At 38.4% G+C, this 25,000-nt stretch overlaps 2 protein-coding genes across 3 annotated transcripts in view; one reads left to right on the top strand and one right to left on the bottom strand.

The window, feature by feature from the left end:
* LOC310738955 (uncharacterized protein) overlaps positions 1-25,000 on the bottom strand; it is a 96,567-nt gene that overhangs the window by 10,705 nt on the left and 60,862 nt on the right. For both annotated transcript variants that reach the window (XM_083564479.1, XM_083564480.1), the window contains exon 4: positions 12,153-12,318. In XM_083564479.1, coding sequence (XP_083420605.1) covers positions 12,153-12,318 — 166 coding nt within the window. The remainder of the gene's footprint in view (positions 1-12,152; positions 12,319-25,000) is intronic.
* The window catches only part of pou4f4 (POU class 4 homeobox 4), a 3,574-nt gene continuing 1,860 nt past the window's right edge, over positions 23,287-25,000 (top strand). The window contains exons 1-2 of the mRNA XM_083564406.1: positions 23,287-23,700; positions 24,502-25,000. The exon at positions 24,502-25,000 is cut by the window's right edge and continues 1,860 nt beyond it. Coding sequence (XP_083420532.1) covers positions 23,581-23,700; positions 24,502-25,000 — 619 coding nt within the window. The 5' untranslated portion in view covers positions 23,287-23,580. The remainder of the gene's footprint in view (positions 23,701-24,501) is intronic.

The following is a 25,000-nucleotide window of genomic DNA, read 5'->3' as shown; positions in this document are numbered from 1 at the left end:
ACGTTCCATTACACTCTAGATGATGGAGCTCCCCTTAAAACCAAAATAATCAAGGAGAAAGATATTAGCACGGTGGTATAACGATCATACGCGCACCTTAAAACAGACCACTCAGAAATTAGAACGTAAACGGCGTCAAACCAAATTAACAGTATTTCAAATAGCATGGAAGGAGAATCTCCTCTGAAAACACGATGAAAACATCAGGCAAAAAATCCAGACCATTAAAATAAATAACCCTGTAGACAGCAGTGTAATTATAACAGACAACCAATTACCAGGTTTTATTCCTATTCAAGAGAAACTAACCTCATCAAAATGGTCAACTTGCATTCTCGATTCCTCGCCTACGAGTTTCTTCAAGCAGATAATTCCAGAGGTTATTGAACCTGTTCTAAGAATAATAAACTCTTCCATCAGCACTGGTTTTGTACCTAAATCCTTTAAACTGCAGTTATCAAACCCCTAATTAAGAAACCTGACCTGGACCCTGTCAGCTGTCCAACTACAGTCCAACATCAAACCTCCTCTTCATCTCCAAGATTCTAGAAAAGGTTTGTAGCACAGCAGTTCTGCTCACATCTACTTAGGAATACCATTTTTTAAATGTATCATTCAGGATTTCGGCCTCATCATAGCACAGAGATGGCGCTAGTTAAGGTGGTAAGTGAGTGTCATTGGCCTCTGATCATTGTTTTGTCTACTTGTTTTGCTCGAATTTAGAGCAGCTTTGGACATCATTGATGATAATCTCCTCCTTGCTAGATTAGAAAATGTTGTTGTAATAAAGGGAACAGCTCTCTTCTGGTTTAGGTCTTATCTGACTGTTTGCTATCAGTTTGTTGATGTAAATGCTGAGTACACAACACTCTCTAAGGTAAAGTTTGGTGTTCCACAAGGATCTGTCTTAGGCCCTCTGCTTTTCTTTTTATATATGAGGTTCTCTCTTAAATCTGGTTCCTCTCAAGGTTTGAGGCGGTGTGAGCAAAACCACACACTCCAGAATGGCTCAGCAGATTCAGGACGAATAAACCGAGAAAGAATGTGTTTTGCAATGAGTTGAAGGTTATTATTAGTGAAACGCAAACACTACTTCACAATTTCGGCTGTTCACTAGCGCCGCTCGAGCCTCATAAAAATCTCACACTTTATCCGCTTACATCTTTAAACACCCGGTGCAACACTTGTTAGGGGCGCAGCAAAGTCGTCAGGGCGTTAAAGTACACAGGGAGGTAACAGGTTCACCCTTCTGCCCTCTGGAATGCCCTCCTGATTGTGAGAATATGTAACGAAGCGGCAATATTCATTATACATCAGCGGCATCATTTATTCATTTCCTCTGTCTGTCTGTAAACATGCCTACAGCCTCTGATCCACACTGGCACAATCTGTGTGTGTGTGTGTGTGTGTGTGTGTGTGTGTGTGTGTGTGTGTGTGTGTGTGTGTTTGTGTGTGTGTGTGTGTGTGTGTTGGGGGGACGTTGATAGGCATTTTAAGAATGTGTGTTAGTATTATTAAGTGTGTAAAAGTGATTCTGATTGTGCAGAATAATTGAGATCATCTATATTTTGTAAATTTCGCTGGTGGCATCATTTATTTAGAGAAACGGTTGAAGACTTAATTCATTTACCGAAAAGGTTCAATAGTGCTACAAGGCTGTGTGTGTGTGTGTGTGTGTGTGTGTGTGTGTGTGTGTGTGTGTCTGTCTGTCTGTCTGTCTGTCTGTCTGTCTGTCTGTCTGTCTGTCTGTCTATCTATCTATCTATCTATCTATCTATCTATCTATCTATCTATCTATCTATCTATCTATCTATCTATCTATCGTATGCATATCTATCTATCTATCTATCTATCTATCTATCTATCTATCTATCTATCTATCTATCTATCTATCTATCTATCTATCGTATGCATATCTATCTATCTATCTATCTATCTATCTATCTATCTATCTATCTATCTATCTATCTATCTATCTATCTATCTATCTATCTATCTATCTATCTATCTATCGTATGCATATCTATCTATCTATCTATCTATCTATCTATCTATCTATCTATCTATCTATCTATCTATCTATCTATCTATCTATCTATCTATCTATCTATCTATCTATCTAATGTATGCATATCTATCTATCTATCTATCTATCTATCTATCTATCTATCTATCTATCTATCTATCTATCTATCTATCGATCTATCGATCTATCTATCTATCTATCTATCTATCTATCTATCTATCTATCTATCTATCTATCTATCCTCAGGTGACATTATTAGCTCACTAAATATAAAGGGTTCTCATTCTTTTAAATCACTTCGTAGCTGGAGCAACTCCCCCATTACCCCACCCCCACCCCCACCCCAAACATCCCCCCTCCCCCTTCCTCCAGTAAATAGAGGCCTTTCCTTTCCTACGTGCCTCGAAACACTGCCAATATATTTTCTCTTAATGGCCTGAAGAAATGCTGATATCCACAATAAGACACACATTAATGCACCAGCGAGTTCAGAAATGACAGGGAGTTTATGTGCATCACAAATATCGAATGGTGAGGAAGAATAGGCACGACTGAGATACTGTAACTTCCTGATAGTGTACTGTTTGAAGTGTCTTTGATCACGAGTGAAAGGTCTTTGGTTAGATCGATATATACAAACACGCATATGAAATACTTTGCTTCAGATCCGTAAACTGCAACTTATTACCAATTTCTAATCAACGCACCATGAATAGATTAAACAAAAGTATTGGGACACTTGACTTTTCTAGTCATATGTGGTTCTGTCTAAAGATGTGGCTGCAATGTTGAAGGCACACTAATGTATATGTTCTCTTTGGATGCAGCATTAAACTTTTCCTTCTATTGAACTAGGAGATCCAAACCTGTTCCAGCATGACAATACCTCTGTGCCCAAAGCCAGCTCCATAAAGTGGAAGATCTCCTGCTATAAAGCTCTAACACTATTGGGATGAATGTGAAAGCTAAAAGCATCCCAGGCTTCCTCACTTTCTCACCTACAGTAGTACCTGACTTAAATAAAACACACATCATGGTGTCCAAATATTTCACAAAATCTAGTGGAACATCTTACCAGAAGAGTGGAGCTTATTAGCTTAGCTCGATGTGGAACAGGATGTTCAAAAGCACACACCAATCTTATGTCTTTAAAAAAAAAAGAAAAAGGGCCAAGGACACTACCAAAGACTTGAGGAGGAAAGTTTTTCCCAGAGATACAGGATAACAGTTGTGGTTGTAATTCTTTATTTATTTTTTCCCCATTTCTGCTAAATTCCCTGTCGTGAAACGACGTCCTCCATCTAACGTTTAAATGGATGGAATGGAGGATTTTTCGTGTTTTATCTCTTTACCTTGCGCGTCATGAAAAATTCACGACTCCGCTCTTGGCTAATTGTTAGCTTCAAGCCAGAGAGTACCATGTAACCCATTCCTTGGTGTCTCAATCAAAGTGAAGAACCTGGTTAGAGTATGATGTTGAATTATAGAGTTTACATCCTTTCGAAAACAAGAATCGCCAAATCAGAAAAAAAAATCCTTGTCATGCAAATGGTGTTTCCAACAAAAAATGAAAAGTAATTATTTCAGTCTTATTGTGGGACTTTGACTTGGTTGGTTGCTAAATATGAAGCTGTTGATGAAGAGAAACGTCTCTGAGCTATGAGAAGCAAAGACACTAGAAAGTAGAAAGAAAGAGAGAAAGAGAGAAAGAGAGAACGAGAGAACAAGAGAACGAGAGAAAGAGAGAAAGAGAGAACGAGAGAAAGAGAGTATTAATTGGCAGCTCAGCATGTCACAGGATGGAAAAAGGTAACGCACTCATGGAGAATGTAGATCCCCCGTGTCACAGCTGAGGTTAATGATGATATATTGACAGGCAGAAATGTCCTACTTAGAACCCACTTTAAGCAGACAGGTTTCAAGTGACAGTCACAGGAGGAGAAACGGAACGAGATCTGATGAGAGATTCTCAGGATAACAGGTAAAAGGTTCCTCAAACCATCAGCACGGGAAAAAAAATCTGCTTTTAGAAAACGCATCGTGTGCAAAGAAAACGACGATGTCATAACGTGCTCCAGTAGTAAAGTTCCACCGCCGAAGGAGGACATTAAATGTGTCACATATCTCAGTCTTATTACACGAAGACGGAAAGATAAGAGGGCCACCAGAGACACTTTTCTGGCTCGACTCAGAACCCACGATCGAGTCCTGACCCGTTTCCTAGCGGTCCAGGGGAATCCGAATGCGACAAAAGAAACCGCCACTAATTAAGTCCCGCCCTCATTAGGCCTCTGTTTTCCCGCGTCTCTCGCCGACTCCGAAATGTCTCCTTGCTGTTTGTTCTCTCTCTCTCTCTCTCTCTCTCTATCTTTCTCGCTCGCTTTATGACTCCGAGTCAGTTGTGGTGAGTGGGTAGAGTGGTTAAATCTGATAAATGAGGCAATCTTTAAATATTAATTATGCATTAATTACATTCATAAGACAAAACAAACTCCCGGTTAAAGATTCATGAGAAGCCAGCTTGGTTTACTTCCTTTTTTTTAGTCCAATGCAATTGCAGCGAGTAACCGAATGGTGGGATTTTGATTACGTGCAAAATAAAAAAAGAGAAAAAAAAAAAAAAAGTCGCTATAACGTTCTAGTCTAAAAGCAGCAGAGATTTGAACCCACGACAGAAACAATTAGGTCCTCCATGTCCCCAAGGTTGCCCAACCTCTGACCTTCACTTTCCCAGCTCCCCGTCTCGCGTTACAGCACATGTGGAGCGCTCCGACCCTGTAACCCGTCGCTGACCTTGAGTACTTGTGGATATTTTGTTGCCACTAGCATGGTAGCCAAGGCCTGTTCGGAAGGATTTGGACGGAAAAAAAACATGTACGTCGATAGAACTTGGAGCGCGGTCGGGGTTTAGTGTAGATATGAGATATGAGTAAGGAGATCAGTAGTAGACAGCTCTAAGAGCTAAACGCATTCTCAAACTGCTGAGTGGAGCACTTTTCTGAGAAAGAAAAAAAAAAAAAACATTGAAGCGAAAAAACAAACACAACACAACAGAAACCTAACACCCCTTCCTGTAAGCTTCTCTCCACTCATAAGGTCTGTCTCTCTCTCTCTCTCTCTCTCTCTCTCTCTCTCTCTCTCTCTCTCTCTCTCTCTCTCTCTCTCTATCTCTCTCTCTCTCTCTCTCCTGAGCTCAGTCAACGTCCCAGCTCTAATAAATATTTCACAGCTGGAAAGTTTAGTAAACAGAGGTGCACAGAGGCCATAGTTGCCCAAGGGAAGGCTCACTAGGGGACGGAGGAACAGGTGGGACGTTTTGAGATCACCCAATCAGCTGCTCCGGTGTGTGACTCAAATCTGAACCTAACGTGGAAATCGTTTTTTTGTTTTATTTTTTGTTTTTTGACACGAAAGCACGTCCTGATGCCCTACTTGTGTTGACCGAGTGTTTCGTATTTTTCTCTCGTCTTTCCGTGGAACAGGCGATGCAGCACAGGCCTGTAATTACAGACCGTTCGTCTTCTGTTCCATGAGAAGATCAAAGGGCTATTACTTCATGAAAGCTAATCACCATCACAGCCACCACATTCATCGTTTCCAAGCAGGAAATTCAACAGGGTCATGACGCAACACCAGAACTGAAGCTCGGGCGTGACCTTATGATTATATGAAAAATATCTGGTATATATTGTCTTCCTAATCTTAATTACACATCTGCATATTTACCTACAAATATATTTTATGAATAGAATAATGAAGAAATTCTATTTAGTTTTCTGATGATGCAGTGAGCAGCCTTTAGTTATCAGAAGGACCTCAAATGTATTAATGTGGGTCATAAAAATAAAAAATAAGACCAGAACAAATATCAATCAGCAAATGAATGTAGTTTATTTTCTATTAATTACTCTTTAAAAAAAATCCGACTGATTCCTGATATCATAAAAAAGTTATATAAACGGGGCTAAGCAGGTTATTATACATGATAAATAATTATATATAGTTTTATAGACATAAAACTATATATATATTTTTTTTTTTATTATTTATTTATTTTTTTTTTATTTACATTTTTATTTATTTATTCTCTTTATTTATGTCTGTACTTTGATAGTCACTGTAACCAAATTCCTTGTGTGTGTCAACACACTTGGCCAATAAACCTGATTCTGATTCTGATGATATGTGCACTGTAAATATGTGTCTGTACGGTAATAATCTGTACAGGAAGAACACGTCACAGTATCGCGCTGGATTTATCTGAATGACTGTAAAGAATAACTCAGATCGAAAAGAAATAAAATATAAAAATAAAATTAAATATTTCTCTCTCGCTATTCAGTAATAGAATATTTTAGGGATTTCCAAATTAAAAAAATGTAAAAAAAAAATGATGATACTGTACATATGCAGCACGTCTTTACTTCAATTTGTTCTTAAGTCCTGTTAAAAAAAAATATTTTCTTGCCGTGAATGAAATCAACCATGTGTAAGTATTATTACAGTCTAAAGAGTCTTTTCTTTTTATTTATTTTCTTCATTTATTTTTATTTGACCTGCAGAATCACTGATATTTTTCATCTCATTTGTGCAAAATATCTAATGTGTAAAAAAATATCTATCTATCTATCTATCTATCTATCTATCTATCTATCTATCTATCTATCTATCTATCTATCTATCTATCTATCTATCTATCTATCTATCTATCTATCTATCTATCTATCTGTCTGTCTGTCTGTCTGTCTGTCTGTCTGTCTGTCTGTCTGTCTGTCTGTCTGTCTGTCTGTCTATCTAAGAGTGTGATTGATAGATATATTACATTTTATTATAACTTTATAATTGCATATCCTTCAGCATCATCGATCTTTTAAATAATCACACTTTTTGAAAAAGACCAAAAAAAATAAGAGGGGAAAAAAAAAAAACATATTCACATTTTTTATGTAATTTGTCAACTTTCCATTTTACGCTAAGTCGGCATTTCATGCATTATACCTGCAGCACCGCTCCGAATCGTACGTTCCTCAAAGTTTATCTTAATAGAATAATCGAGAATGGTCCTACCGCTTGCTGCTCTTTAACTGTGGAGATAAAACATAAATGGCCAGTGTGTGTGTGTGTGTGTGTGTGTGTGTGTGTGTGTGTGTGTGTGTGTGTGTGTGTGTGTGTGTGTGTGTGTGAGTCATATGTAGCTGTGAGAAGTGAGAACAAGAGACAAAAGGGAACGCTATAGAAATAGTGACATAGAGATAGTGTGTGTGTGTGTGTGTGTGTGTGTGTGTGTGTGTGTGTGTGTGTGTGTGTGTGTGTGTGTGTGTGTGTGTGCTATACTGGTGCACAGGGTGCAAACGTGGTGACAGCAGTGAGATCCACGCTGAAACAGTAGCCGACCCCGGCGGGCGAGCCACACAGGCTGCGAGTGGGCCCTTGCTCTGGGGAGGATAATTGGAGCAGCGCAGGCAACATATGGCTAAGCAGGGGAGCCTGCTGCTGCAGCAGCTGTGGACTGGTGCTGGAGATCAGAAGCACATTAAAGAGAATGTCCCCCTCCTTCTCCTTCTTTACCCCTTCACTCACTACTCTCTACTCCTCCTCCTCCCGTTCACATCCTCTCTCTCTGCAAACATTTAAATGACAGCTCTTAACAGACCCCCATCCCCTCCCTCCATCCCTCCAACCTTCCATCCCTCCTCCACCCTTCAACCATCATCGGCCGCTCGCATGCCCCCAGGCAGCTCTTAATGCAGAGGCAGAAAGAGAGAGAAAGAGACAGAAAGAGAGAGTGCCAAGAGAAAGGGTGTGTCAATAAACCTCTCTTTATCTTTTTTTTTTTATTTTGTTCGTTTTTATTTGTAGTATTTTTTTTTGCCTTGCTCTCAGTCTAAAAAAAACCCAAAAACAACCCCGACGTAAAATATATCTTCTGGAGAGGCTTCACAAATATGCGAGGAGACCCGAGAGGAAACGGAAAAGTAGTGACATCTCTAACGCTAACTGTTTTAGAGAAATAAGTTGTGAGTTTGTGACTCTGGAATAGGATTATCTAGATTAGATCTATTCTAGCTCTCTGGAGCACTTTGTATATATGACGATTTACAAGTACAAACGTTTGAACATAAGTGTAGCTGAAATATATGTATACAAAAAAATTAGGACATCTGACCTTTCTATCCATATGAGGTTCTTCCCCAAACCTGTTCCAGCATGACAATGCTCCTGTGCACAAACCCAGCTCCATGAAGATCTGCTTCACATGGTTTAACAGTGTGTGGAACATCTCTTGCTATAAAGCTTCAACCCTATTGAACACCATTGGGATGAATGTGAATGCTGACTGCACTCCAGGAACCTCCTCACCTCACCTGACTTTACTAACACCCGTCCTTGTGGCTGAATGAATCTCCACAAACAATCTCCACAGAATCTAGAAATCATCTTCCCAGAAGAGTAGAAGTTATTATTACAGCAAATAGGAACTAAATGTGGGATAGGGGTGTCCAAAGAGCACATAAAAATCTTATCCTTAAGTGCCCACAAACTTTTGTTTGAATATTGGATGTTGTTGTTCATGAAGTTTAATCAACGCTTTAAATGAGGCGTAAACAGCAGCAGCACTTCGTAACCCTGTCAATCAACTGCTCTGTTTGTGGCTATTCAAAGTAAAAATGGGGCAGCGTCACTCCTGCCCCCAAGGAATCTTTATGGCGGTTAGTTAGTTAGTTAGTTAGTTAGTTAGTTAGTTAGTTAGTTAGTTAGTTAGTTAGTTAGTTAGAAATGTATCTTCTAACATTAATTGTATATCTCAAGAACACAAGTACATTTTTTCTTGTTGAAAGTTTTCTGTTTGTCTCTTTTTTTTTGAGAAACTTCCACAGTCAGAAGATCCAGAAGAACCAGACACCCTTTCAGGAAATCTAGATACAATTTCTTTCAGCAAATTTAACTGATTTCATAAAATTATCCTGGAACAACATAACAATGTTTTTTATTTATATCAAATTAATTTAGTGTAAAAAACATTTCCAGTATGTGCGCCATTTTAATGCATTACAACCTGGTCAGTATTACGGAATAGCCTTTCCTTCGAATTCTTTTCGAAACAATGGCAAAATGAGGGACTTTATCTTTAATTAGCTAATGAAAAACTTCTAATGAACACCTGAAGATTCTTTCACTGTAAGAATAAAAATAAATGCTGAATCAAAACTCTTACTGAAATGGGATCATATAATCCACTTAATAAAATTCAATACATAACTTATATTTCATCACTGCTGCAGTTTACATGACAGGAGTGGAAGAGAAGTCAGTGAGCATTGTGCAGAAATCTAAGTACTTTTGCTACAATTGATTAAACTTTGTAAATCTCAGAATTTCCATCTAGGAAATAATAATATACTAGTATATGCTTAAGCAATATCCTTTAACATACAGAGGTAATAATCTGTTACATTTTTACTACTGCCTGTACAGTTGGCTGTTTTCACCACATAAATATATTTCACATAGCAATGGTAAGATTCGCTGATTCGCATCGATTTATGAAAGTGTGTATCGGATACATCGGATTTGTATATTTATTTCATCGGATATGTATATATATATATATATATATAAAGTTGCAAATTGTATCATCGGGCATCATTTTAAACATATTTGCATCGGTAAAAATCGATTTCTTTCTATATCATTTTTAGTAGATGCGCTATACTTTAATTATTCAGAAAGTCACCAAGAAAAAGAAAGTTAGAAAGTTATCTCAGTGCCGCTGCTGCTATGTGAATGTGAAGTATCACAACATCACCGTGACCGAGGCGTGTCCTGAGAGTCACATAGAATACAGATTAACATGGCAGAGGTAGAGCTGTAACTTCCTGCACACAGAACACGAAAAAAACATCTGGTTTTATTTGATCTTTTTTTGCACTACAAAGGCATGTTTAGGAAAGTGGCCATGTGTTAAAAGTCAGAAGGAACTTAAGTAAATTAATGATTTGCTGCCTGTCTGAAACAAGGAAATGAACTCTCTGTCCCATATTGAAAATCATCCTATTTTTTTCATTGCATTGAATCACATTGTGTTGAATTTAATGTAAATCGGATCGACATGCATCGTAATAGGAGGAATCGTATCGTATCGTATCAGTAGCTGCTTCAAATGTATCTTTGATGTATCGTATCGTTGGCTACGCATCGAGATGCGAATCTAATCGGCCTCAGTTATGGGGATGCACAACCCTAATATCACATGGGGTTATTGCTAAGATGGACCATAGATGAACTTTGTGGACACACAGAGGTAGAAAAATGGCGTATTTCCGACTTACGAGATTCTGAAAAAAGTCGTTAGGTGTCAGTTGTCGTTCTGGGTGCACCATGCACTATTAATGACATTTTCAGGAGAGAGAAAATGATGAAGCAAAAGGATCAGCTGACTAAACAAGCTCTAAATAAACCCCCGAAATGAGGAAATTAGGAAAAGGATGAAGTAAGAAGAGAAGCAATTTTTTTTCCCAGTGAGTGTGCGTAAGGGAAAAATGAACAAAATCTAATATTTAAATAATTGATAATGCAGCAGTGGTTAATAATTCACATGAACAAATCAGTGAATGTGACATGTTATTAATCTTTTAAAATGCACACCTTCGCAGGACAGGATGAATCTTTTGCAGGATTCTTTCGAATGAAACCGCTGCCTGCCCAGGACAGAAAAAGAAGGAGACGTTACAGAAAGGAGAACACACTGTACGTTTCCTCTGCTCTAAAAGAATACACACAGCAACAGATATGTCAAGAGATACACCATCGGAATATTTAGTAATCCAATGGTAGAAGAGATAATGGTAGATAGAAAAAATAGGAACCGTCAGAAGTTATGGAGATGAGTGCAGCTTAGATGAGAGATAATAACATCTCCACATTTAGTCTCTATTTGCTCTTATCATTTCCTCGATTCTGGAAACATTTCACACTAGATTTTGTGGAGCTCTGGTGCTCATTCATACACAAGGGTGTTAGTAATGTCAGGTAGTGATGTAGGTGAGAAGGTGAGAAGGTCTGGGGTGCCTTTCACATTCATCCCAAAGGTGTTCAATAGGGTTTAGAGCTCTATAGCAGGAGATCTTTCACTCCAACCCATGGAAAGCAGATCTTCATGGAGTTGGCGTTGTGCACGGGGGGAACAGATTTGGGTCTCTGAGTTCAAGTGAAGGGAGATTTCATGCTTCTGCATCCAAAAACATATACAATCATCTCCAAATTTGTGGCAACAGTTTGAATATGAATATGGCTGGAAAAGTTGGGTGTCCCAGGACTTTGTCTATATAGTGTGTCTGTTACATGTCCCTCAATCCTAATAATCTACACATTTTCCATGATCCGAGTCATTTTTATAAATTTTATCCTTTTCTTAATTGATAAAGATGAAATTATTATTATTATTTTTTTTTTTTATTTACTTACATTTTTTTTTGCATGATATCGATATTTTTAATTTTATACGAACAATTATATTTACTATATTTATATAATTATATATATTCTATTTCATCTTTTGGATGTGTTTATATGTAACACGTTTTTTTTGTCGATTCTGTGATGCTCCAAACTATTGACACCCCTGCCTTTTCCGGTATATAAAAAAAATACATGCAGCATGATGAAGAATCTGAATGGTAAAAGAAAAAAAAGCTGTGTGTTGTGTTACAGTGTAAGGTAACAAAGGCCTCTTGTGTTTAGCTGATTGAGCAGGAGGTGCATCTGCTCCATGATCAGCTCCTCTGCCAAGCCAGGATCAGATGTAGGGGTGAGAAAGAAAAGTAAAAGAGGAGCGAGGCACCTGAACCCCTCCGTCAGCTTCTGCTTCACTCTGACCCTAGTTATGGCAGCGTGTTGCCCCGTTGCCAAGCATCAGCCGAGGCGTTGCCAGGCGAGCCCTGCATTATTAATGTTGCTCCGTTGAGCTCTTACTGTCAACCACCCATTCAGCCTCAGCATTCGAGTTGGACCTTATCTTTACCAAACACTCCGTAATAAACACATCATATTTAAAATATTCTTCCTAATCAACTGAAACTCATTTTATCCAAAGAACCATCACTTAATATCCATGAACGTGACTCACCTCATGTGCAGCTGGGTTTGAAAGTCTTGAGTCTTGACCGTGAGCTCAATGAAAGAACCTAATGACGCTCCAGGTTCAAAAGAATTGTCATGAAGACTCCATCGGACCAGCAAACGCTGAAGAAATGCTGTCATCCGAACACTGCGAGTGCAGAACTCCAAAGGTCCTGTGAGAAAGTCCAGAGTAGCCATCTGTGCATTTCTAAACAAATGTTCAGGCGAGACATTCTGAGGCCTAGAGAAGCTCAGAGAAACCTAGCAAGAACGAGGCAGTGCTTTAAAAGCCAGACGAGCCTGTGTGTGTGAGTGTGAGTGTGTTTGTGCAAGGGAAAGAGAGTGGCTAGAAGTTTATATGTGTTCTCCCTGAACCAGGGGACTGAATAAATAATACAATAGATATTCCTCTGATGAAGTCTCGCCGCGGCATTCATAATTATTTCATTGTTGCTGTAATGAGAGCGGTGTTCTGCTGTACTGTTCAATGTCAGGTATGAGCGCTGTGCCTCCAGGTGGAGCGCCAGTGCACCTACACCAATGGATACGAGCTCCAAGTGTGTTTTCTCATATGGGATTTGTTTAGCACATTTTTTTATCATATGCATTCATACATTCCCAAATTGCACATGCTGGTTCTTTTTATTTACTATGAAATCTCTGTTTACTTCCCAGATGCACTTTATTTAACTTACGGACCATTAACCGCTTAGATATGTCTGAATAAATGGCAGCTCTGGTTGTTTCACTTGGTTTTCTTTTTCTGACCAGTTTTTAATTCGATCCAATATTATTTGTAGAGCGCTTTTAACAATGGACTTTGTCCATAAGCAGCTTTACAGTATAAACAGGTTACAAATATAATCGTATCCCTGTACGTTTAACTCTAATGTGCAAGACAGTGGTGACAGTGGAAAGAAAAAAACTCCCTCAGATGACATAAGGAAGAAACTCTGAGAGAACCCAGACTCAAAAGGGAGATCATCCTCATCACCAAATGTCCTTTCATTACAGTTCCATTATTGCTGAGAGTATTTACAGTTGACAGAAGACCTTATCCAGAGTGACTTACATTTATGTCATTCAAACAACAGCAGCTATGGAATAAAGAGCCTTCTCAGCAGCCCAGGAGTGTCATCTTGGAGCAGCTGGGATTTGAATTCAGAATCTTCAAATCCAAAGTCCAATACCCTAACCACTAAGCTAACATCTACTTGTTCTCTGATGGAGCAAAGCTGTTCCTGGCAATTGCAGCCCTGAGCCATTATTGCAGACTGTTTTAATTAGAATCCAAATCCATCTTCATGATTCTGGAGTTTCCTCAGTAACCTCAGACTTTTTGTGGAACTATCGTCAGGAGAAACAAATGATCTCCAATTGAAGAACTTCATCCGGAGGTTGGGCACCAGGATGAATCAGGCAGGTCCAAACAGAAAGATAAGAAAAGAAAGGGATAGAATCACTGGTACCTCTGAAGCATGTAATTAACTTCACCAACAACTTCTCAAAGTTGAGGTCTATAAAGATTATTTGTTAATGTAGTGGAAACCGCAACTATAATGATTATACTCAGGGCTTCATGCCGAGACCTACAATGTTCTACATGTCAGGAATTAGAGAGCTACAAAAATATAATATTCATTGAAAATGTTATAGAAAGTTCTAAATAAAATCCATACTGATGGAATCAGTTAAAGGTACAGTATCTCTGGACTACACAACATTTAAGAGCCTTTTATAATCCTCAATCCAAATTTCAGTCTCAGTTTTTTTCATAGTCTTAGTTTTGGAGGTCATTTGGAGCGTTTTCATGACCTGGCGGAAACAAATCGAGACTGAAGATGTTTTTGTTTAAATGGTGATAACTAATATTTTACACAATGTGTTTGATTTTCATAAAATCATTGCTTTTAACAGGACAAGCATCAATTCAATTCCAAGTTTATTTCTATAGCAGACACTTTTCAGAATTAACATTGTCTCAAAGCAGCTTAACAGAACGTTAATTATAAAACACAATTATAAAATTATAGAACACAATTAACTTATATCAAAATTTCTGTGTATTTATCCCTGATGAGCAAGTCTGGGGCAACTGCGTCAAGGAAAATCTCAGAAGGACACAAAAAAGTGTGTAGGTCAATGACCATTAACACCAAATTTGCAGTGTTTTTGCTTTAAAATCCAATCCAAGGACACCTTCTCAGGCTTTGTGAACCATTCCAGAAGAACTCAAGGAAGATGTGGCGTGTTTTTCCCACAGCTTCCTCAGGGCCAACATTATGGCCTATCAAAGCAGAACTCGAAGTTCCTCAAAGCCTCAGGTCAGACAAGAGACTAGAGGAACAGCCCAAAGCCGTGTGGAGCGGGTGTTCTCAGTACGCTAATCCTGTTAGCTTCATGAACAGGCAGAGACGGAGCACAATAACACCCCGACCTGCACCAGCTGGGGTCCAGAGCACCCGCGCCCCACCCCACCCGTTGCAGGACCCCTCTTGGTTTTAGAGACGAACCCCCTCCCTTCCCCAGAGACCCCAGAAACGTAGTCCTCATCATCTCCTCCAATGTAGTGGTTTTCATTTGACCACCTGCAGGAACCCTCTGTGTGGTGTGAGGAAACACCACAACACTGGTCCACATTGATGAGACCTGGTGGCTTTTTTATTATAATATAAAATGGAATTAAAGGATTTTGTGAGACACAACGAGGACGACCACATGGTATTTTTACAGAATTTTCTGAAACTGCATCTGATTCTACACATTTGTGGATCTGATGTTACTACAACCCTGTGATTTTCCACGATGCAAACTTAGTTTTACTATTTTTCTACAGAAACTTTTCCAATTTTTGTTAAAATCACAGCCTTTCGGGGGGGGTTTCATAAATTTGAACATGTAATATTATTAGATTAAAACATTTTTTTTAATTATTCATTATTTTAAAGTATATAAATAAATCACCTGTTTCTGATTATTAATTTATTATTTTATTAATTATTTAATTAATTAATTACGTTATTAAAGCATTATATTCAAATAATACCTAATTATTATTTAAATTGTTTCAAGAAATTTATCAAATATTGTAAATATGCATTTAAGAATTATTGTTTATGAGACATACCATATTTCTTATATATTTTTAATATATAATTTTATATTATTATAATTAAACCTGAATGCTTTTCTTTAAATGCTAACCTAAAATTCTCAAGTCTGAAATTTGATAATAATAAACGATGAATATGTTTTAAACAGTTTTTCCTCCTTGATCCATTTCTACACATGTACTGTATATAAACTTATAGTAATTCCAATGTTGGCTTAATAAACACTTTCAGGTGACATTTCCATGCCATGCTGGAACAGGTTTGGGTTGCCAAGTTCAAGTGATCCGAAATTAGAATATTCCACGTCCAAAGACAGTTCGGAGAAGAACCACATCTGGCAGGAAAGGTCAGGCTTCCCATTTCTTTTGTCCATATAGTGCATGAGCAGAGAGAAGATGTATTGGGAATTTCCCATCCAAACAAAAACAGACCGTGTGGACTCTCTGATTTTCTTTAGCATGTTGAAATTTTCTAGGTGTTTTTTTTACCAGTAAATATTGATCATAAAAATCAATTATAGCACCTTTAACCATAATCTAGAAATGAGTACGAGTCCATTCTCACAACTACAACAACAATAATGAACTGCTGTGCATTGAAGTGGGTTTTTATTTCCCACACAAACTTGCTGCTGATGTGGAAAATGAAACGCGAGGCACAGGAGAGGAGGAAGACGGTCATGGCGGTGAACGCCGAGGCGACAGGTGATGGACGCGACCAGCACGAGAGCTGTAATTAGAAAGAAAAACTCATGATGAAGAGAATCAATAGGAGAGCATCAATCAAAATTCCAGCCTACATACAGCAAGCTACGCATAAACACATTTGGCCTGAAGCTAAAGCCATTAATATTTCAATAAATAAAGAAGAAAGGAGATCCAAGACAAATATTTAAGCTTTTTGAGCCTCTTCCTCTTTTTCTGCATTTTATCTTTGGCTTCTAAACAAGCCTGCCAGTTATCAACATGCAACACATCTGTCTCCGTGTGTCACCCTGCTTCTGTGGAAAACAGTTGGGAGTACAGATGAAACGCAGCCGTAATTTGCTCGCCTGCTCGGGGAAAAGAAAAAAACAACAACAGTAAAAAGTCCTTCTTTTGCACTGTTCTGTAGCATCAGAGACCGAAACCAAAGTGAAATTTACATATTCATCTGCATTCATTCATCAGTTCACTGCTTTATTTACATCATTTTGTTTTGTTTTTTACTTTCATTCTTTTTGTTTATTCCTCTCTGCTCGTGTCGAGCGTTTGGGGCGAATTGTGATCATACGGAAATGAAGAAAAATACAAATTCTAATTTACGAATTATGTCGAAACACTGCTACTCGCTTCTTGTATTTCTAACCATCAGTGTTTCATAAAAAAACCCAAATAAAGCATAAAAATTAAAAATAAAAAAGCCAAAAATACTCAACTGAATGTTTCAACGTATTAAACATGAGTAGTAATATTAATAAAAAGCGAGTTTTTTATTGATTGAGTGATGTTTCACTGTGTGCCTAAAAGTATTGGAACACCTGACCTTTCCAGCCATCTGTGGTTTCTACCCAAACAAACTTGAAGTCACACACTTGTTTAGGACGTCTTTGGATGTTGTTGCATGAAATTTCCTGTGCACAAAGCCAGCTCCATTAAGATATGCTTCACATTGGATGTGGAAGAGTGGAAGATCTCCAGCTCCGACCTCAGCCCTATTAAACAACGTGAACTCTGCACCCGAGGCCTCCTCACCTCACCTACCTGACTTTACTAATGTGTCCACAAATCTCCACAAGTACACTCCAACATCTAGCGGAACATCTTTCCAGAAGAGTGGAAGTTATTATAAGAGCAAATGGGGGCTTAAGGTGGAACTGAATGTTCAAAAAGAAGCACAAACTTATGGTCAGGTGTCCATATACTTTCGTCCCTAGAGTGCATTAAAGAGCAGCTGCACCGTGACTGATAAAATCACTCAAGCTCGCTACGTTTGCTGCTTGTATGATTAACTAATGCCCTGTGGTTTCCTCATGAATGAATCAGAAGTTGTGTAAATACGCAATATTTAGCATTAGCCAGAGTTTCTCCTGCTGCTTAGCCTGTTTATAGTCTGTTTAGCTTCGGTTGGAAATCAATGCTAGTCAAACCTGTAATTAGCAAACAAAACAGTCAAACAGGAAGTTCACTGAGGTAAAGTTTATACAAGATTTTGCTGATTTCTGAATATTGAAACATTTTATTAAAGTCCTCAATCTCCACATTGCAGTCTGGCAGATTAACATTCATGCCTTCAGTTAGCTCTGGCGCTAACTAAACACCCTGTATAGCACGAGAAGGTCAGAGCAAATGAAGCATTGGTGTGGTTCTTTTTTATATCTTCTCTTCAATTTGTCATCATTATCAACATCCTTCTTGTCAACATCATCATCCTCTTCATAACCAGTGTTAACATCGCCAAAATCCTTGTAATCATCACTGACACCATTGTCATTAACATCGTCCTTAATATCATCTTCATCATCATCTTCTTCTTCATCATCATCCTCTTCATCACCAGTGTTATCATCATCGCCATCATCCTTGTAATCATCACTGACACCATTGTCATTAACATCATCATCAATATTGTCATCATCATCATTATGTCATCATCATCATCATCATCATCATCATCATCTTCTACCTCATCACCAGTGTTATCATCATCATCCTCCTTGGATTCACCACCATCATCATCACCATCATCATTACCACCACAATCATTATCTTCTTCATTACCAGTGTTATCATCATCGTCGTCATCATCATCAACATCATCATAATCCTCTTCATTATCATCATCTTCCTCATCACCAGTGTTATCATCATTGTCATCATCCTCTTCTTCTTCTTCATCATTATCATCATCATCTTCTACCTCATCACCACCACCATTGTTATCTTCTATATCACCAGTGTTATCATTATTGTCATCATCATCCTTATCATCATCACCACTACCACCATCATCATCATCACCATCTTCTTCTTTTCCATGACCAGTGTTATCATCATCATCATCATCATCATCATCATCATCATCATCTTCTTCTTCTTCATCTTCATCTTCAACACCATCACCATCATCATCATCATCATCATCATCATCATCTTTCTCATTACCTATATTATCATCATAATCATCTTTATCACAATCCATCAACACCATCATCCTCATCTTCTACCTCATCACCACCACCATTGTTATCTTTCATATCACCAGTGTTATCACCAGTGTCATCATCATCCTTATCATCACCACCACCATCATCATCATCATCATCATCACCATCTTCTTCTTTCCCATGACTAGTGTTATCATCATGATCATCATCATCTTCTTCATCTTCATCACCACCACCACCACCATCATCATCATCATCATCTTTCTCATTACCTATATTATCATCATCATCTTTATCACGATCCATCAACACCATCATCCTCATCTTCTTTCTCATTACCAGTGTTATCATCATCACCCTTGTCATCTTTGTCATCATCACCATCATCATCACCACCCTTGTCATCAGCAGCATTGCCATCATCATACTATCATCATCATCATCATCATCATCATCACTGCCCTTCACCACACCCGTTTCTGGTCTGACTATGAGGTCCAAATCTTGTGGGTCAGAGCTTCAGGGGATCTCCAGGCTCAGCACCCAGACTGTTCCTGAACAAGTAAACAGGCCTTAAAGCTTTTACACATCAATTTGGTAGTAGACACACTTTATGTCCAACTGCTGTAAAGCTCCTCTGCATAATTCATAAGCACTCAGTTAATCTATTGATCTGTGCTTTTCCAGCGTTTGTATGTTTCTTGCCTGGATGGGAAATGGCAGGTAAACCTGGGAGGGAGGACGGTGAAGGAACAGAAAATAAGCAGAAGATCAGGTCACCGAAGGTCTGGAAGGTCAGGAAGAGAGTTCTAGTAAAACGTGAAGATTCACCAGAAAAGCTTTTGCGTGTAACTCACTGATGAACACAACATTCAACACAACAACGTTTTAAAGAATGTATATGCAAAGAAGTAAACATTTAATATGAACTGAACAAAATGGTAAAAAAAAGGAATTCTTTCTCAGATTGACGTCTATGATATTTTGTACGTTCCTCAAGAGTTGCTCAACCTGACTAAAACTTCAAAACAGGTGCGTGCATCTGTTCTATTATCACCGCTAGCACAAACATATTAACACTCAAAAACTAGGAATAACTCAAACTTTGCCAGGATTCAGTGTCCTACAGACCCATAGAGAAATGATTGCCTATAGATGTGATGTGTGTAGTTTTACACTGAGCTGAAACTCGACTGTGTTTCCAAAACAAAGGAAAAATTACAACAAACTTCCAGTGAGTTTTTTCTTTTTCCTTTGTTGTTTTTTCCCACAACAGCTTTGTCCCTGATACGGAGCAGGACACGGATGAGAAAGCAGCATACTGTTAACACCACGCTCGTGTATTTGTTTATCCTTGTTCTTGTAACACGTTCCTCTAAATCCTATACAGTTACGCCAGGTTACATTGAAAGATGCTATAAATGTGCAAACCTCATTCTGTTATGGTGCCTCAGTATTTTTCCAAGGAACCTACATGTTAAAAAATGTGATTGACTGAAACAATTCATTACATTATAAAAATCACAAACTCAAATGCATATTTGAATGAATAGAACTATAATGAATGGATATCACCCAAGTGTCCCACAGATGTTCCTCCAAAGCTACCTTGAGTCTTTCAAGCTTTATTCCTGATATTGTCACTGGCTAACTTATTTATCTTATTGGGACAAATTTATGAATTTAAATACTTTATACTTTTTTTTGTATACTTTAAATTTTTGTAAAGATGCTTTGTGACAGCCTTCATTATTAAAAGCAATATACATGTGCGCATGACCACAACCTCGAGTGCTTGCAGAGCTTCTCAGTATTTTCTCCATATAATATATACTATAGAATATATACTATGTGTATGTATGTATTATTTATTGTGGTTTAGAAGCCTGTGAGTATTTTGACACCATTTTTGTAAAGTTACAGTATAATATATCTTATATCTATATAATATATCAATATTTTTTAAAAGATGCTTTCTGACAATGTATAGCATAAAGAATCAGATTTAGAACCATTTTATAGTAAATAGTAAATAGTAATAGTAAATATAGCATATTCGTTTTTAACATTTACAACTTAAATTCAGTTTTCAAACAACAATTTCTAAAATTAAAAAAAAATCTATTTCTAATTAGTGACATCATTCTTGGACAAATTAACTCAAAAAATGTAATGTAAATTGATCTATTCAACATGTCACTGATCCAACATCCAGGATAATTTCATTTTCAGCTTGATATTGGCAATATACTGTATATATCTATATCTATGTAAATATCAAAACAGACTATATGGACAAAAGTATTGGGGGACACACCTGACTTTTCCAGCCATATGTGGTTCCTCCCCAAGCTCTATATAAGCATGCATGTGTGTATGTAAATATAAATGACTGAGTTTTAGAAGTCAGTGAGAATTTGCATATGTGCCAATTAGTTACATTCATACAGTAACTATGTGAAGCTAAATGCTACCTGTTATGCTGTCAGTGAATGTGGCATGTGGGCTCACAAACCTTAAACCAATTCGTCTCAATTCTGATGCGTCTTCCAACATTATTTTCCAATGCAATCATCAGATTTGTGTGATAACTGGCAAAGTCTTTATCATAAGTCAACGACTACAAAAGTAGGGAATTACCCGCATTAATTTACATAGATAAAATTTTTATAAACATAGGAATAATATGTGTAGAAACAAGACGTGTTGCTGTGCAGGGTTTCGAGAAACTATTTGTAAATTGAAACATGTCCTTGTACTGGATTTAATTCAAATTTTGCTTGTCTGGGTATGTAGTACACATCCAATGTGGGTTCCATGCACAAAAATCTGATCTATAACAGTATGATCGGATCGCTAAAAATATTAAATATATTTGGGAATATTAAATCCACAATGCATGAGACTCTTATCACAAACTAATGAATATATAATGCTAATATATAGCCCTGACCTTTACTTAAGAACGATTAAAAAGAAATTTTTTACCATTTAAACATTAATCCAAGTGTATTTATTTTACCATTTTATATAAAATGTATGAGTATGAAGTAAATATTTACTTCATGTCTCGGCTTCTCACAACCTATTACTGTAACTCGAAGAGAAACAGCCAATACAACCAATTTCCCATTCTAGCATTAATATTCATGGGAGAAAATGTTCCATTAGGATAATCAAGCACTTTCCCAGGCTTGTTTGTAGAAAACTGGACGGATATGTGACGCATGCTGATCCGTGCTTGGTAAAGGAAGCAAAGACCAGATGAGTCGAGAGAAGGAGGTGGAAAAGGTCACATGCATTCACACACACATTGGATCTGGAATGATCTTCAGGCTGCAATTCCACGTCCTTTATGCAGCCTGGCGATCCCGGTGTATGCTTGGAGTCCCCCGGTGATGCCGGTTGCCAGGGGAGAGGTGACGGCGCTGATGTATATTTAATAAGAAGGTGCCAAGACCCTAGCGGAGAGCCAGGTATAAGAGGACAATGTCTCTAGCAGCGCTCGGTGCTCAAGTTTCCGAGTCACACTCAGTGAGACTCGCTCTCCCATTGTGGACTTCTATTATCAGTGTCTGGAGTTTCAGCTCCAATTAGAGTGATGACTGTGTGAGGCTCAATACAAGCCAGAGCAAGACAGCTTGTGTGCGTCACAAAAAAATAAGGCCTGTCCGACACTCTGCCTTTTATTCGTGCGTGTACACGATCTCTGATCCACATCTTTTTCAGCAGTATTAGCTACGAGGAAACTTCAACTTTTTGAAGTCATCATCAACAAAACACAGCAAACAATCCAACGGTTATTACGGCCTTCGCTGAACCATTCCGATGTACGGTTTCTTTTCCTCTGACCCGTGGTTTTATGATAAATATTTCATTGGACTCTGATCCATTTTGAGCTGTTTATACACTAATTGGGAATCCATATTGTGGTGTATACCACAAAGTAAAAGGGCAATAATTAATTCATGCATTTAACTAAGAATCTCTAAAAAGCACTAGGACGTATTACTAATATTAGGAATATCAATAACACTGAATGTAATGGAGATAATAACGAAATGATAGGGATGTTTACAGGACCTGGTCCTTGTTCTGGAGATTTCTCAACATTGGTGGTATCAGTGCAGTAGGATCCGTATTGGGGGAAAATTGGGATTTGGATAATGGAGTTGGAATTTTATTGAACTGATCCTGTGAAAAATTTAAATTACACTTGAATTTAAAAAGGATTCCTTTTGTAACAGGAAAATATCCATATAAATATTCATTCATTCATTCATTTTCTCCCGCTTATCCGTAATTCGGGTCGCGGGGGCAGCAGTCGAAGGCAGGGGCCTGCTTAGACTGCTGCTGCAATCCTCACAGCACGGTCCCTTACGGTCCCTCACGGTCCCTCCTGCAGGTGGTGAGCCCACGGGAAGCCATATAAATATTATATAATAATTTTTAATAAAATAAAAATAATAAAAAAAATAAAATATATAATATAATGTTTAGTGTTTTTAGTTTTATACATTATATCTTCCAGCACCACTTTTCAGTGAATATCAAACAGCAGATCAATTTCGATATAGATATTGTTATCAGTAATATATATTGAGATATTTTCAAAATGATATCGTTCGATTTCTAAACTTTGATTCATTGGTTTGACTTTACCTGGCCTACCTGGAAGCCCTGTTTCATTCAACAACACATTTTTCAGCCCCAATAAGAAATGAGTTTGGGGGCGCGGTCTCATTTCAGGCCACGCCCCCATTCCGCCCTCGACATTATTCTTTACTGAAGAGGTTGGAGTCCTGGACGGGATCTTACACGAGCTCAATTTGGCCAATAGTGTGAGGGTAAAGTTAGAGTGGGCGTGTCAGGTTTCGCTGTGTGGGCGGGGTCAGGAAAACGTTTATATTTAGACGGCTGCGTCTGTACCTGGGCCGTATCCAGGCTGCTGACGGACGCAGTTAGATTTATTATTATTTTTTATTTAATTTAATTTTTAATTCCACTGGAAAAAGAAGAAGAGCTCCTAGGCAGGACTGGGTGGCTTCCTGTCCCCATCGTGACCATTTCCCCCTCCCCCGACTGCGTTACGACTCCAAAACAACGCGTTTAAACGGCGCAAAATAAAGGACTTAAACGAGGAAGACGAGGAGCGAGCATCTCTAACGTCTGCAATCATGATGTCCATGAACAGCAAGCAAGCTTTCAGCATGCATCCGATTCTCCACGAGCCCAAATACGCACCTCTGCACTCCAGCTCGGAGGCGATCCGAAGGGCATGTCTGCCCACACCGTCGGTAAGACCCGCAACATTGATCCTTCATCTTCATCACATTTAACAGTACGGTGGTATAGTGATGTTTAGGAGATAGACGTTTAAAGCAGTGTAGTGCTTTAAAAAAATGTATAAACGTGCTTTAAAATCCATTGAATTCACTGCACTAAACGTTGCGTAAATTATTTTACTACACAAATAAGTAGTAATGTTTAAATAGTCTCTTAATCAACACAGAAAATTTGTTTAGATATTTATATATTATAAATTTGCATGAATGTTTTAAATTCACTGAAACTGGATTAAAGATAAAGCAAAGTGAAGAAGAAGATCACTGATGAACAGGTTGGTTTGAGAAAAAAACTCGCCTCCAAATTTCCTAAAAAAAAAAAACTTTCAATCTGGTAAAAAATAAAGAAGAAAAAAAAGGTTGTATTTAAAAAAAAAAAAAAGTATTTTCTATAATTGTTTGAGTTGAGGGTTTGGGAAAGAGTTTCAGTCGATTCGATGTGAAGATCTTCCAAAAAGCAAAAAAGAAAAAAGAAATGGAAATCTCAGAACTGCTGCAGAAATCAATATATGTATAAAATTGAAGTATATTTTGGTTATGAAATAGTTCTACAATTAAATTATTCTTTTTTGTTTTGATGTCAATTCTTTTACTGGAGGTGTGTATAAAAAACTAAAAGTCGCTTCAAGTGTTTCCAAATCATGCGCCTGGGTTTGATTATTATTATTATTATTTTTTTTTTTTTTTTTTTTAAAGAATAAGTTATAATGATTTTTAGTATTTCATGTTGCTTTCTATTCTGCTTGTTCGTAGCTGCAGGGAAACATCTTTGCAGGCTTCGATGAGACGCTCCTGCAGAGAGCCGAGGCTCTGGCCGCGGTGGACATCGTGACCCAGAAGAGTCACCCATTCAAGCCAGACGCCACGTACCACACCATGACTACGATGACAAGCATGACGGGGACGCCGACGTCCTCAGCGTCGCACCTGCACCACCCGTCCGTGCTCACGTCTCATCACCACGCACACCACCCGCACCACCACCACCACCAGACTCAGGGTCTGGAGGGGGACCTTCTCGAGCACCTCTCGCCGGGCATCTCGCTCGGTGGCATGCCGACCGCCGCGGACGTGGCATCGGGCGCATCGCACGCACACTCGCACATGGCCGCGGCCATCAACCACGCGCAGCACCATCACCACCCGCACGCGCAGGCCGTGAACGTGCACCACTCTCACCACGCCCTGGCCGCACACGCCTCCCTCGCCGCCGCCGCCGGCGCCGCAGCGTGCGACGCCGAGCCCGACCCTC

This window comes from Silurus aristotelis (assembly GCF_946808225.1).
Source record: "Silurus aristotelis genome assembly, chromosome: 16".
NCBI classification, from domain to species: domain Eukaryota; kingdom Metazoa; phylum Chordata; class Actinopteri; order Siluriformes; family Siluridae; genus Silurus; species Silurus aristotelis.
Note: the sequence above shows the minus strand (reverse complement) of the source record. Positions and strands in the feature narration are given on the sequence as shown.